Genomic DNA, 16,534 nt, shown 5'->3' with positions numbered 1-16,534 from the left:
TCATCAAGTAATCGGTGTCGATAAACATCACTGTAACTTGCATATGTTCTGATTGTTCGCGATGCGCTGGTGTGATCCGCATCATTCAATGATTGTGCGTTTTACTGATCCTCCGTTGCTTTATCACAAATAAATTGAATGCAAACGAAGTGATCGGAGCTTACGATGACGTAAACTAGTGTAGTAAAGTAATCTAATACAGTGCTCTTCAACCTTTTTTGACGTGGTACACCCTTTTACCGTTTGCTCAAAACTCGTACACCCCTGTTCATATAAAACACCCAAGTCGGTAATGGCCTAAGTATCATAAGGATTAGCAAGCTATAGGAACTGCTAAATACTAATTAGTAGGGCTGGGCACAATGATTCGAGTATTAATTTTAATGATTCGAGTCGAGTAGTAAAATACGATATTTTCGAGTACTGAAATGATACGCTCTTCACCACTGAAAGTTAATTTATCAACGAGAATTATAGTTTCGATAGTAATTTTCACTGTTGGAGCCTTGAAACCTTGATTGCCCGTATCGTAGCATACGAAACATATAGTACAAAGCTACAAACGTTACTGGGAATAGCACATTTCCGAAGTCATGATCATTCCGAAACATTGTCACCAAGTGCAATGAAATCGGCATGGTCGAGAAAATACAAAAGCATCTTTAATGTGATGGATAACACGCATTATGTTATTTGTGTGGCCGCATAAAAGGTACATATTTGAGCTTTGACATATCAGATTCTGGTATGACGTCATAATGAATGATACTCGATTACTCTACTCGGGTCGAAGCATATTACGTGATTCAGAATCGAATCACTCAGGTACTCGATTTTGCCCAGCCCTACTAATTAGGGCTCGAGATTACCGTGCTATCTAATATATCGATAAAGCGTAACGACACATGTCTGTTCTGTCACGTTAAAATACATGTGTTGTTCATGTTTTTTTTTATCTAAATTGTCTCTAGGCCAAGGGATCTCATTAAAAGACTACTCGCAATCTTGTGGCGTTTGTAATTGATGAAAATGTAATTTGTGGACCACTATACTTACAAATACAAAATACTGCACTACAAAATAATGCCAGACATTCAATGCGACCGTTGCTGCTGTATTTCGTCTGCCAGCTGCGCGAAGTTAGGCAGTAGCCTTTTTTCGAGTGCTCCTCTCATAAGCATATCAACATTAGGGCTCTTCAAAAATGACTTTTTTTCTCAAATCGTACTGGCTACTTGATAAAATTGTTAGGTTACCTAATTCAAGCCTACACGCAAAATTTGGTTCAATTCCAGCCAGTAACCGCTTTGCTACAGGAGAAGAAAGTTTCTATTTATTATATAAAAATAAATAATGAAAAATTTGAAAATTTTCTGTTCACCTCATGAAAGTGTTAGGCTGTCTATAGAAACGATGCTCACCAAATTTGGTTCAATTCCAACCAGTGGAAGCGGAGTTATTGCCGTCGAAAATTTTGGATTTGAATAAAATAGTATTTACGGTGACCGATTCTTTGTTTATTTATTATAGTTGTGCTCACCGTAAATACTATTTTATTCAAATCAAAATTTTTCGACGACAATAACTCCGCTTCCACTGGTTGGAATTGAACCAAATTTGGTGAGCATCGTTTCTATAGCCAGCCTAACACTCTCATGGGGCGAACAGAAAATTTTCAAATTTTTTATTATTTATTTTTATATAATAAATAGAAACTTTCTTCTCCTGTAGCAAAGCGGTTACTGGCTGGAATTGAACCAAATTTTGTGTGTAGGCATAAATTAGGTAACCTAACAATTTTATCAAGTAGCCAGTACGATTTGAGAAAAAAAGTCATTTTTGAAGAGCCCCAATCAACATACTTGATGCAATTTCTTTTTTTTCGATTTAATTTGAACAAACGGTGCAGACAATCCATGCTCGCAAAGATATGTCGTAGGCATGCGAACAAGAATCCTAATCGCTTTTTGACTCAGATTTTGATACTCCGTAATTTTAAAAAGTGTTTTAGTATTCGCTCAAATCAAGCACGGGATTCAGAGTCTATTCGCAGCCAGTTAGGCCGCCCGCCACACAAATTGGAATTTATTTCATGTCAGCCCCAAAACAGCATGACATTATGAACGATAATCAACCTAAATGTAACTAACAGTATTTGGGAGAGATTAGGTAAAGCTACTGCTGCAGAAGCGGCAATTCAGACCAGCGATGACAGCAGGCGAACCAGCCTATTGCGTATCAGGCCTGCCCCACACATAGTCGATAGTAGCACACGGGCTGCAAGAGATGTCAGTAACCTCAGATCGTATGCCGCTATACACAGTCGATTGTCGCTAATTTGCATCACTAATAACAGAATACTGAATTGCAAATGTATGGCGAAATATTGGACATAAAATCGGCATTTTAAAACAACAGGGTTTCGATTTCCACATGGAAGCCGTTTCAACCCTGCCTGGCTACGTCACTTCATTTATGTGCATTGCGGTATTTATTAACGTGGGGTAGGAAGTACCGATTCAAGAAGATTCAAGACGAAGAGCTACCGCGGCGGTTTCCTCAAGAATCACCAATAGACAAATCGCTAGCTGAACACATGTTTGTTAACTGCATTCTTTCCAACACCAAACGGAACCATTGGTCCATTGACGATGGCTAAATGAATAGGAGAAATCTTTTCTTATGACATCACAATCTAGCGGTATACAGTATTACACTTGAGATAACATCTTACCATATTGCTCATTAACCTGTGCGTCAACCTGTACTGACGCATAAACCTGCCTTTGTGATAGCTAGTCATCGGCTCATTATAATTCGGATCTGGTACACCCCTGTACACCCCATCCGAGTGGTACACCCTTTGCAAATTCTGGTACACCCAAGGGTGTACGAAAACCCCGGTGGAAGAGCACTGATCTAATACAAAAAATCTATCTCTTTTCAATAAACTGCTCAGTTCTCATTGTGCTCGGTTCTCACCTTAACCAAACCTCTTTTAAATTAAATTTGACTTCGAATATTGTTTATCAGTTTATATTACTAGTCAACTATCAGCGCAGGCTTGAATTCTATCTCATAGATGTGTAGATGGATAGTGTATTGCATCATATCATATCAATTGGTTTCTACTTTCTAAGGCAGTGGGTCTTCAACTTTTTAGACCGCGACCCAAATTTAAGTTTATGGCACAGCCGATTTTATGACACCTTACTTTGTACAGCCACATGCTTGTCGAAATTTCATGTCTTCAGTGTGGGCTATACTCGCGTGGACATGGTGACCCCCGAAAGAACTATGTCATAATGGTCTCACACGTCGTGTATCTCTAGACCAGTGGTTCTCAACCGGGGGTCCGCGGACCCCTAGGGGTCCGCGAAGCAATTTCAGGGGGTCCGCGAGACCTCTAAATTTTTAAAATAGTTGATAACCTGATTTTTATTTTATTTTTCAATTTGAGAAAGCATGAGGCAGTTTCGCACCACAACTGCTAAAACCTCATGACTCATATCATCGTATTAATCGTCTGACATGGACTATGGTAGTGTGGAAACTCATTTTCATTGCCAATTTTACAATAACCTGCTCATACAAACATATTGCTCTTTAGAGACGTTTTGTAGGGGTTTGTGGAAAAAATAAAAATATGGAGATAGTAGCGTCAATCAGGGTGACTTCGTAATGTCTACGAATCCTTCTCGATTTGAAGTTGTCAGTCTCATCAAGTTAGTGAACAGTCGTTTGAAATAAAAAAAATCAGAAGTATTTCCATAATTTGTCTCAAAACAGGGAACAGCTTCTTGGAGGTACAGAGCTTTAATATAAAATTGAATAGTATATTCATATTGAAATGAACCCGAATATTTTCGGCTGACACTCGTCATTAATCTGACAATGATATACCTGCTCTTAAAGCTCGGCTATCACATGTGGCGCATTCTTATTGCGGATGCCCTATCGACAAGGCTGATTTTTTGATGTACATGGAGTGTTTCGTTGCTATCAAACATTACGCTCCAACCCTGAAATTCATATCACGAGTTTTATTGGTATGCAGCCTTGTCTTGTTAATGTTCAATTGTTCATGGTCGAAAATGTTTGCTCGTAAATATATATTTAACCCGAACAGAACAAGTCGTTTCATGACAGTCTCTGGTTGGAAAACTTGGATCCATGCTCTGGAGCATAATATTTGTCTATACTTTTAGATTAGGATTTCACTTTGACGGTAGAATCTCTCTGCGGGTCGATCAAAATGCCGTCACGGGCCGATTCCGGCCCGCGGTCCGTATGTTGCCCGTCCCTGCGCTAGATGCTGGACGTGATATGTTCATTAAATATGTGTTTCTTCATTTTGGTGCCATAAATGTTGCGATCACACCAAAAGTATCGTCGGAAGCGTTATACGTAAATATTGCATTAGCTTCCATCTATCTTTGCGGAAATGGTTTTCGGCACTCCTCGTTCATATCAAAACGAAGACGCGGATTTCCAAGACACGACCACGTACTTCAAGAAGTACAGCAGCAAAATTAGCTTTGAAATAATAAAAGTCCACTAATTTCTACGTAAATAGTATGATGTTATCTTCAAGAAAAAACACTATTTTGCTGTTTATCACAAGCCTACAGTTCATATTTGCACAAGACAGATGAAGGTTGCACCATAATAGAGCTAAAATTGAGCTAAAACTTTAGGGGGTCCGCGCGGGTCCGTGACGGTCAAAAGGGGTCCGCGAAGCCAAAACGGTTGAGAACCACTGCCTAGACTAAAGCATCCCTACGATCTCATACAGCATTAAGCGATATTAGGAACATATACCGTTCTTTCACAGATCGACTCATTTATGTAAGCTATGCGTATTTAAAAAAACGCTTTTGGTGCGGCAGTTACACCCCCACTCAGCAAATATTACCAATATATTAGAAGTTCGCTCTGGGGCGCTCGGTACTCAAGTCACCCTTCGTGACCCATGTTTGGGTCGCTACCCATACTTTCAGAAGCCATGTTTTAAGGTGTCGCATTATATTCTCCATTTTGGCTGATGATTACAAACTAAGGCTATACTATACAGTTACATACGTAGTTTAGCCGTTCTACGTGTATGAGCGATAAAACGCCTTTTTGCTTGTTTAACGCTATATTCGTTCCTAGATTCAAAATAAATGGCCACTCAATGTGTATTTCTAACAGCTAACAAAATGCAATGACGTAGCCTAATCATGCCTTGTACTTCGAAAAGGCAGCTTGACTTGAATTGTAACTTGACTCGTGATTTGAGTCAAAATGTGCAATGACTCGAGATGACTTGTAACTCGAAGGTAGTGACTTGTTCCTAGCACTGCTAAATAGTGTTGTAAATTGTCTTTCGTCAAATGGAAAGTATGACGTAACCCAGTGGTTCTCAACCTTTTTTTTAGCTTGCGGCATCCTCTGAACGGGAAAATAGTTCGCGGTACCCCCTCTAGCACTTCAAGTATCCTGGCTGGCGAGATAGCGTCAATGCGTCATATTACGTTGCAACGTTGCAATACCAACGTCCAACGGGTGACGCGTCCAAAGTCCGACCGAGGTCGACTTCAGAACACCTTACTAAGTACTGAAGGTTTATCTCTTCTTCTTTGCGCCATCCGATCTAAGAAGGTGGTGTTCTACTAGAATCCTGCAACGAAAGTGGGTCGTGCTATAAATTAGCGTCTGATGAATCAAAATGAGCAATATCAGCAATAACCTTAGTGCAAGATTTGACAAGATGATGATTAGGAGAAGAAAATAAATATTCTTATGACGCATGTCATTGTTCGCCACGAGGTTCTGTTGGCAAAGACTAGTAAACAGGTAAACACTTCTACCAGACCTGCAAATCACAGCCCAATTACAAGAGTGATGACCTTTTGTTTAGTCGTGACTTATGGCCTTCGGAAATGCTTCGGTGTAGGTGAGTTGGCTTGATTCTTGGCATTAGCACGTTCCGAAGCGTCGTAGGTTGATCTGAGATTCTCCTCCCGTAAGTCGCTATGAGGTTATACCGGACTTACAACAAAGGCTCGAATTCAAGGAAGAGAATGAAAAGAGGGAGGAAGCCTACGACAAGGTAGATCAAGATCGAACACCGCTACATTGGGCATTGGCAGTAGGTTAAGATGATGCCTGATTGATATACTGTACTTGGTTGTTTCGACATTTTTTTATATCTGTTCGTCACATCGCATTATACATTATGTGTGTTTAACGGATATAGATAATAGAACCGTCGACTATGCCACAGTCAGAACTTGGATTCCTTAATTTTTGATGGTACGCCGACCTTGTTTATCACATTCTCTCGAGGCACCTCTGATCAGTCCAATTGGCACACTAGTGCTCCGCGGAATCGAGTTGAGATCCACTGGCCTAATCCAATCGCAGTGAGCCCTGCAATTCGGTTGTGTCCGCACCACTGTAGGACATTATGCTCCAAGCCAATCCAAGACTTGATACATCAACCACTAGACACAATACAGCAATCCCTTCCAGTAAACGCTAGACCTTAAACAGAACGACTTCCTCACTTCCTCTTCTACCTCAGCTCAATAGTTCAGCACGATACCCAGTACGCATGACCGGTATTGAAAACCAGATATTCCGGAGTCACCATGGCTCTAAAACAGGGGGAGTTACATAAGCGATAACGTACCAGAGTTGTGTAAAGAGTGCAGACGATACCAATGGACAGAACCGCGGCGATCTCCGAAAAGTCTGAAACTGTTAATTCGTAATGATGGATTAGATACATCCTCAGAATAGTTACTCCAATTTAATCTTACCTGCGCTCAAGGCGATAGCGGGGGCGTAGATCATGACCCCGTTATAAGCTATAGTTTGTAAAATGTATATGACAGTCGCCACATACCGAGCATACTTTCCAAATCTGACTCCATAGTACTGAAATCATTGTTATCATTCAAACCAGAAAGTCTGTGCATTATTCTAAAAAAGCACTCAATAGTTAGTTATACATTTGCCTGTGCCACAAACCATTTCAATTTTTCCTTTCTGTTGCAATTTCATCAGTATCACCTAGAACGAATTTGATACGTTCATGCGCTGAGCTCGGAAAGCGTGACTCATCACATGCACCCGGCGTTGAAGCATGCTGAAATTTTTAATTACTCCAGCTTCTGCTCCGGAGTTCACTTTTATGATATATTTGTTCCAGCTCCAGATTCTTCTGTTCTAATAGATTATCTCCAGCCTTCGAACTCAACTATACCAGTACTCTGGCGTCGGCTTTAGCTCTGGGCAGTCAGTAGTCATAACCACCACTTGCAGCAACGAGCATTTGACTGCGGTGCTGTCAAGTCCCATCCAATGAAATGAAATTCACGCTAAATAGCCAGAATGTGTAACTGAAAAGCCGTCCAATCTCGTAACTGACATCGATAACGGAATATTAATGATGACTAAGGAATCCTCCAAATCCACCAGATAACACTGGTCAACACATATTTTTAGGCAGACCAAGTATAAGAGTGGTTTTGAGGGTTTTGAAGGGCAACGATTCCGACTATGACCTTGTTTTCAATTTTGCTCTATTTTTGGAGATAATCCATGTGGGTATTTTGACTAAAATCTTATATTTTCGCTGTATGGGCTGGATAAAAAATCGGCTCAGTCGTTCTACAAAGTTCAGAAATCCAATCTACTTGTTATTTTCACAAGCGGAAGACTGTGTTGGATCAAAATACATCAACAGAATTATATTTGGGGGCATTAGATTTATCATAATTGAAGACTTTCACGGATATCACGTAGCCTACATACATAAACTTCAATCATGTATATACGTAGCCTATTTACCTAAATACTCAAATAACGATGCACTAATTGAATTAGTTTATTGTCAACCACCTATTTCAAATTCAAAATTATTAGTTGGAATATAATATTATTAACTTATCTCAAAGCAAAATTGGTTCTTCTACTATTTCCGGTTGTAAGCAATTTAGTGCCGTTTTTCGAAAGGTTCCAACAATAGTCTGCCATAATATATTCGTCGCATCAGCACTGATATCTTTCTTTTGTTGTTTTGATGTATTGGTTGAATATTTCCCCTTTCTATTCCCTCTAATCAACAATATTATCAGAAAATGTATCAAGATGACTAAACAGGAAGTGAGATTTAATGCTCATGCTTGCTTCAAGGATTCCATATGCAGATACCAATTCTCGGGCCAGCTGTATGTAGTTGGGTGCTTTGTGATATTCCAAAAATTTTATTTACTACATCCTGGAAGGGATTCCATGCAGTGAGTGAGAACCATTCTTAATACGAAATTGTAATCCCTAGTCCGTATTCTAATCAGAGATTAATTATTGATTCCAGATTTAAGCTTCTCGTTTGATATGGATACTAGGTAGGGATCGTGTAAACCTCTGAAAGGTTCAGGTTCGTGTGAACACGAACCTTTTTGAAAGGTTCTGTGTGATCGCGAACGTGAACCTCATGATGTCACGTGGCGTCATATTGCTAATTCCAACCCTACATTTCAGTGAAGTGATAGCCTATATGAATGTATACAGATGTACAGGATACCTCGCGACGACTCGGTCCACCTAATGGCACAATGCGGAAGTACATATTGACGTTTTAAACGTCGCCAAATGCATCAACTGGGGCAATCACATGATATAATAATCCCATAAAATCAATAATATCTTCCGTCGCTTTGCCAACAATTTCGACGAGGACTTACAAGGGAATATAAGCTTACGCCTCAACGGTCTAGACCAGACCGGACAATGAATTCGGCGTCCGAGTATTGCAACGTTGATATTGAGCAGAGTGCAAAACGTGTGTCTATACCTGCTACCGACATTACCCCATTAAGAAGTTATACAGCAGTAGCCAGCACCCCATATCGCACGGATTTGGTTTTTACGATACAATAAGAGAGTCTCAATATTTACAAGCGGAAAGCTGGATATCTCGAGCAAGCTTATGTAACAAAGCAAGTAAAACTTGTGAGATTGGCAAGGTGCATGCTAGTTTGGTGTTGATTTTGTTATGCTGCCAGCGCCATGCATAGAGTGGCTTACAGTTGAAATTCAATAAATTTCATACAAAGATGTTATAATGTAGTGAAAATTGTATTACATTGAAAAAGGTTCACAGTGCAGAACCTACCAAGGTTCGTTTGTGAACGTGAACCTCCAAATTTCTGAGGTTCACTTCACACACAGAACGCGAACGTGAACCTCACGCTCACACCATCCCTAATACTAGGTATACACACTTTGTTGGCTTTACGGAAGATTATCCATTTGCAAGTGAAAAGAAATGAGACGCATGTGAGTATTTTTAGAATCATCCTGGTAGAATGACCAATTGCTAGAAGAAATTTATTTTATTTATTTTGTGCAAAAGTACAATTTTTATGCTTGACAAACTGTTTTTTTTTTAACAAAGAAAGTTCTCGCATCAGTTCGTGTTAATATTGATGGTATAACTGAGAACGACATGAGTGTTCATCATCGTCAATTATCTATTCATGCTCAGTATAAAAGTAGAAAAATTCAAGATTTACTTCCTACCAGGTGAAATATTCAAGGGTAAATCCAGAGATTTTAGGCTTTTTAGGGGTATAAATATCTTCTTTTCTAGAGATAATCTGGCAAAACTAATGTGATATTCGTAATCAGCAACCTTGAAAACCCCGGTAACGGCTCCTAGATGTTCTGCCAATTTTTTTTCATTTTGTTGACCAGTGTAATAGAACAGTTGCTCGCAACCTTGTCGCCGACGCCCCACAGGATTTTCTGGGACTCTATCAGGGCCCCGAAGAAATATGTCGTAGCAGTATATAGATGGTTTAGTAGTTCTCATAAGGACATATACGTCTATACTACTATAGTTCTACATATCTTACATATATATCGTCGTAAATTTACGTTTAACAAAATTTATCAATGATCCAAATTTTTCGTTGCCCTTCGCGCAAAATGTGGATTGTGCGCTTCAAGGTGCATAATTTCCGATTAGAAAAGTCTTCCTAGATCCAACGCGTCAGATATGGGTCGTTCTCAATAAAACCCGGTATTATATCTTCAAGCACACTGCGTGTCAAAATCTGGGAAAGCGGTCTTAAACCATGGTAGTGTTGTACCATAGGAAGGTCCCTTTGCACAGTAGAGATGCTTTAAAAGCTTCTCCTCAAAATGATAAAACAAATACAAAATGAAATTGTCAGTATATTTCCTGTCATTACATGAACAATGATTTTGTGTAGTGTTATTGTCGTCCCCAACCTCACTTGTTAGTTATACAATGTTGGTTGCTTTGTTTTAAGTATAGCCTATGCATCTTAAAGTATAAATATGTATGCAGTATTCCCGCTATTGTACACAACTAAATTTAGTATGAGCATATACTGCATAGGTTTATAACTCTACACCACATTTTCAGTTGATTTACGAGTCTCGCAAAGCAATAAAATAAATCTTATTACAACTTCACCGTATCCCCGATCGCAGAGGTGGAATCGGTGTTTGTGTGTGTGTGTGTGTGTATCGCGAATGAACCGAACAGGTATGATTCTGTACCTGACAATTGTTATAACAATCTTGACTTCATCTCGAAAATAGTATATATAATTATCATATCGTTAATTTGACCATTGGGCTCGATTCAAACGCGAAATATCTCCAATATTCAAGTCCAAGAAAGACCGACCGGCGTCTATCTCTACTAAATCCTCTTTAGCACAACGCTTATTACGGGGGCTGGACCATTCATATTTTTTAAATGGGGCGCTGGTGAAAAAAAGGTTAAGAATCACTGCTACATAGACGATTACTGTTTCATGCGCAAACAAACAGCCTATTAAGTTGAACGATCAATGACTCCTCGTAATATTAATACGAACCTCACTGGCGCTTGACAAGCCATTCCTATAGTAGATAGGCAAGAAGATCTCAGCTCATATGACGTGTGCCGTTAGTACTCCAAGGATGACCCTATGAATGTGTATGTATTGTGGATGGTGCGGACCTCGGACGATTCTGGCCGTGCGCACGCGGACGTATAACGTCACGTGACGTTCCTATGCTAACTATGCGAACTTCTTCTTTGTGTCGATATTGATCTGCCTTCATATGGAGTGTGTCGTCCCACGTACTCATATTTTTAAAATCAAATAAATACGAAACTCTAAAATCTAGTTCAGTAGGGGAGCGGAAACAAAGGGCGATATGAGAAACGCTGAAGAAAAATGGCGTCACAGTAGATGGCGTAGCAATTCTCTAAAGGACACACGATTCTATAATGGGAAAATAGTTCTATATATTCCTGAATAATACTTGCAAATTTGCATTGGACAAAATTTATCAAATTTCCTAATTGTTGCGCAAAATGTACCAACAATGTGTAGAACATGTTTCCGTGAATATGCAGTGGTTATTGTTGTATTTCATGAAAAATGAGCGTTACGTGCATCATTCGGGTACGTTTGAATTATCTTTTGATTTGAATGTGAACATGCTCGTCGATTGTCGAAGACAAGACAGTTTCCATGCCTCCTCTTTACTTCAGCTACGCCTAGGTTGGTTATGTCTGATTTCAAAGACTATATTCCAAGTGGCTTCGACATCTTCCTATCTGTTCATTGTATCGCAATCCTGTGATGTATTGATTTGATAAGATTAATAATAAACAGAATTGAATTGAAAAAATATCTTTAGTACACACTTCCGTCACGCTTGATAGTTTTGTCCAACAAAAGTTTTCGAACTAGGTATAGTATCTTTCAGCACACGTGTCGATATTGAAGAAAATTTGCAGGAAGTTTGACCCTTGTCCATTAATTAGAGAAATAAAACAGCAAGTTTGAAATTGATTCAGTAGTTGAAAACCTATTTTTCTGCATAGTATCGTATGAGTTATTGGTCTGGGTTGGGCATACGTGACAATGTGCCAAGTGTTGTACGGAACTGTTTAACAGAAGCCTACAACTTGTTTCGGACAAGTTATATTTGAAAGCTTCGGAGACTTTTAAACGAACTTCGTTAAATTCCGATTGTGCGATTAAGCGACAATTGGTAGTAAAATAGGGTTACCATATTTTAGAAACTTTTCAGCTCAGCTCCTTAGCTCCCGAAATACCCGCGGGAGCGTTACTTCGGTGCTGATATACGGTATCTCAGTCGAATTTAGCCGTAAATGTGACCAAAATTCTCAAAATAAGGACAAAATCTCATTAAGGAGGAAATTTGGGCGTCCTCGGAGGACATTTTCAAAAACCCTGGAAAGGAGACAAATCCTCCTAAAGGAGGACGTATGGTAACCCTACAGTATAATTAAGAATATATATATAGCAAACAGCATAGTCGAATTTCTTTCAAACGATACCAACCGATCACAATCAAGTTGGTTGGTTCAGAGTACTTCCCGAGCTTCGATTTGAAGAAACTTCAATAGAACCAAATGCAAATATCCAATATGTTAATGCTAAGGAGGGGGCATCAGACCACTGGAGCTTCTGAAAAGGGTGCTGGCGGGAAAGGGTTACGAACCTTTGGTCTAGTTCATGACATCTATGTCTGACTCTGAATACCTACCGCTGTAGCACGAGGCTATTGACGGATATTTGAGCCTATATACAGATATAGAATCATCCCCACCACATATAACTGGATCCTCTGTACATAATTTCCGATGGAATACCAATCACAGTTGCGCCGGTCAGAAATGACAAGGAACACGATATAGCCGATGCCCACCACGCGATTTTTCTGCGAAAAAATATGCTTGAAAGTGATCGATACTCTTTCGCTCTATGGTAGCAACAAATGTTCTAATTATTTGTGACCTGTCGTGCACGAGGCAATAATGTGGAATACAAGGTTGTAACCAAGCTACAAGGTTGCGAGTCAAAAGTCATTCTCACCTTTATAGTTTTGACTCGAGTCAAGTCTAGTCATTTTCAATTTACCACCGAGTCAAGTCCGAGTCCAAGTCAGTGAGTAGAGCGTCGAGTCCGAGTCATAGTGTTGTTACTCAAGTCTGAGTCCGATACATGGTGTTCATTGTTGAGTTTTGAGTTCAATCCCGTTCAACCCGCTTTTTTCAACTCAGCTCGAGAGATATAGAATGATTCGCATTCATAATATCGTAATGTTCCTCAGCCCTATCAGTTTTGGACCCTATTTTCCAATTATCAGGACTAATAGACAGAACTTTGGAGCAGCCGTAAATTTAAACTGCTCCAGCTCCGGCTCCGGGGCTTTCTTCTATCATACATTAGCTCCGGCTCCAGCTCCGGAGCCGCATTATTACCACTACTCTGGCTCCAGCTCCGGCTCCGGCTCTGAAATTATCCAATGGGCCTGTCTATATCAGGGGTGGTCAACCCGCGGGCCAAATGTGGCCTGCGAGAGGGTTTTGCGTGGCCCGCAAGGTAATTTCCTATTATATTATCGAAAATGAATTGCTTAGATTGTGAACTTGCAATGCAAACCAAAAATTACAAGTCTGGCTGCGACACTTGGGATGTTGATGACTAAAATATCAGTTCCGACCCAGTGGCAGATCCAGGGTCCAGTCACATTTTCAGTAAATCGTCGTACACTACAATAAACTAAAATAGTAGTGAAATTTTTCTTCACGCTTCGCGTGTTTAATAGTCACACGATTTCTTGCTTGGTAGCCTACACCCTACTGAAAATGAGACAAAAAAAGCCGAATTTACCCGATTGAGTCTAACTGTACTCGCAATTACGGGAGAAAGTCTTTTCGCGTTTGCGCTGGCATAAAGATCGTCGACTGTGAAATGTAGGCACAAAATGATTGTCGCATATTATCGGAGACCTTCGATAACGATGTGGTCAGACGCCGAATCGTCGTGTCCTTGCAAACTGAACCTAGCGGGCGGTATACAGTAGACCCGCAATATACTCAAGTAATAATATTATTGACCTAGTTTATTTATAAACTTTGAAAATTTTACCCGCTTGGCACGGCTAGTGGACCGCGCACTCATTCGTCAATTGCATATGCCCCTTTAGCCGAAAAGGTTTGCCATTCCTGGTCTATATAGTTTACTATAATTCATCCATAGGTTAGTTATCTATAGTAGTCTAGAGTCTGTTAGCCGTCAGTAACATCCGATGTAGCAACGAAGACATAGGTGCCGCCGTGCCGGCTTGCGACGTCACAATGAAAACTTGTCAATTGTCGATAACATCATAGTTGCACTAGAACGCACTTTACTCTACGCCAGTGGTTCCCAACCAGGGAGGAATTCCCCCCTCGGGAGGAATTTTGCAATTTTTAGGGGGGAATTCGACTTTAGAATTGTAACGGATTTCCCAAATTGTTCATATTCGAACAGTCATTTAGTCAACCAGTTATATCCGAACGTATACTCCTTATGGCTGTTTTTTGTTTGCTGAAAGTATGTTCAAATGCTATTTGAAATTTCTTTTTCACATACAAATCCCCCCACCCCTTTTTCAATTAGTTCAGATGTGCTGCAATTCGCAAGACAATTTTGTAGGCCAGCGACTGCCTCTCAATCAAATATATCCTACGCGAGTAAATGTCGTGTCGAATCTATCACAACAAGGCCTCTAGTGAAAGTATTTATCTTATATTTTCAAGTCAACATTTTCAGACTGTGACTAAATATTCCAACGTCATCGATTCAAGTCAGAGAGATCGCTAGCCTTGCTTTATTTTTAGTGAACAGCTACCCGATCGAAAAAAGACATGGTAAACTTGGTGCAATGTTGCCGAAACGTAATAGGTGTCCTAAATTTCAATCAGCTCCTGCAGGGAATCTGATCACGTGTATGTTATATATCAGGGCTGTAACCCAGTCAAGAGGCTCCGAGTCACAAGTCAATCTCACTTTCATAGTTTTGACTCGAGTCAAGTCAGTCATTTTCAATTCACCATTGAGTCAAGTCCAAGTCCAAGTCACCGAGCTGACGGTCGAGTCCGAGTCATGGTATTATGACTCGAGTACGAGTCCAAGTCACACTCAAGTCAACACTGTTTGGTGATATTTAATGATTTGGATTTATGATATACCAATTTTCCTCACTTTGAGCAGTTTCTTGTCGCACTGTCAAGTACCAGGATCAACTTCCAACAGGGTCACTTTACTGAATTCTTCGAAATTACAATGACCAGACGGTCTTGGCCGTTTTATGGTCTTGAGTCATATGACTTGGTTCAAGTCATGCACAATGACTAGAGTCCAAGTCGAGTCAATACCCAGACTGTCTCGAGTCGAGTCGAGTCGTTTCGTTTCCGTATTTTGAGAAAATGACTCGAGTCAAGTCGAGTTATCAGAAAATGGTGACTCGAGTCTGGTCAACCCTGCTATATATCAACGTACCACTATTGTTGGCCAAATGCATGCGCATCCTTTAGAAAAAAAATCCCGAGACCAGTAAATTTATGGATACTGATTTTTCACAGCAGTTATATTAGTGATTGGTGCATGGTAAGCCGAAAACACAAATGGAAGTGTGGTGGTCTGTTGAGTCAAGCCTTCCAGAATTTGTGTGATTGGGACCAGGACCATATGGTTTTTGGAGGTCTACAAAGTGTTATTACAGCACTATGCTAGAAACAAACACTCGGTACCGCCCGTCTTATTCTCTTAGTCAACAGGTGTTTGCGCGGTAAAAATGACCATTTTTAATCATCGGGCAGATTTATCCTAAGGGGGGAATTTCGGCTAAAATTTCGGCCAAGGGAGGCACGAGATGAAAAAGGTTGGGAACCACTGCTCTACGCCATTGCTGTGCACAGCATCAAAATTCAGGCCTGCTGTTCGATTATGATAAATCAGCAGATGTGGTTGTTGCATATATAATAGCATCTTATGAAATACATCGGAGCCGGAGCTACTCCTCATATAACGGGCTCCAGCTCCGGCTCCGGCTCCAGCTGAATTTTATGTAGAGCTCCGGTTCCGGTTCCAGCTCCGGTGAAAATGCACGGCTACGGGGCTCCGGCTCCAGGCTCCGGCTCCGGCTCCAAAGCCCTGCTAATAGACAAAATACCAATAATGTGTGGTGACCAATGTGACCATACTATTTTTCGAAGTTACAATGAAATGTATGTATTGGCCGTCCTAGTTTCGAGTCATATGACTTGGTTCGAGTCAATACATAAATTGACTCGAGTCGAGTCGAGTCATTTTACGTATTTCAAAAATGACTCGAGTCAAGTCGAGTCACCAAGAAATCGTGACTCGAGTCATTACAGCCATGGAAATAAGTATATCTGTAACATTGTAATCGAACAAATGAATGCGTTCATACCTGTCACCGAGTAGATAGTTTTTCGATTCTTTTTTCTTTCTGTCCCGATAGGCAAAAAATATTCCAACCGCCATGGATAATCCAAGCAAAACACCAAACACTGCGTAATCAGCAGCGCTCAATGCAATTATATCGTCATTTTCATACATTTTGGTAAAACATAGGTGCAACAATTTAAGATGGATCTCTGGAGAATAATAGTCGGTTAAACATAGCCATTACA

At 40.2% G+C, this 16,534-nt stretch overlaps 1 protein-coding gene across 6 annotated transcripts in view; it reads right to left on the bottom strand.

Annotated features, from left to right (window-relative positions):
* The window catches only part of LOC145447203 (sodium-coupled monocarboxylate transporter 1-like), a 31,486-nt gene extending 15,199 nt beyond the window's left edge, over positions 1 to 16,287 (bottom strand). The window contains exons 1-5 of one of the 6 annotated variants that reach the window (XM_080325614.1): positions 15,769 to 16,285; positions 12,924 to 14,246; positions 12,658 to 12,768; positions 6,807 to 6,924; positions 6,677 to 6,744 (exon numbers count right to left, since the gene is read on the bottom strand). In XM_080325614.1, coding sequence (XP_080181740.1) covers positions 6,677 to 6,744; positions 6,807 to 6,840 — 102 coding nt within the window. In that variant the 5' untranslated portion in view covers positions 6,841 to 6,924; positions 12,658 to 12,768; positions 12,924 to 14,246; positions 15,769 to 16,285. The other 5 variants (XM_080325617.1, XM_080325618.1, XM_080325619.1 and 2 more) reach the window with 5 other exon arrangements.
* Between the last annotated feature and the right edge of the window lie 247 nt (positions 16,288 to 16,534).

The sequence above is a fragment of the Botryllus schlosseri genome, chromosome 9, assembly GCF_051294905.1.
Source record: "Botryllus schlosseri isolate E-star chromosome 9, Bs_hap1, whole genome shotgun sequence".
NCBI classification, from domain to species: Eukaryota; Metazoa; Chordata; class Ascidiacea; order Stolidobranchia; family Styelidae; genus Botryllus; species Botryllus schlosseri.
The sequence above is the reverse complement of the archived record's forward strand: the minus strand, read 5'-3'. Positions and strand labels throughout refer to the sequence as shown.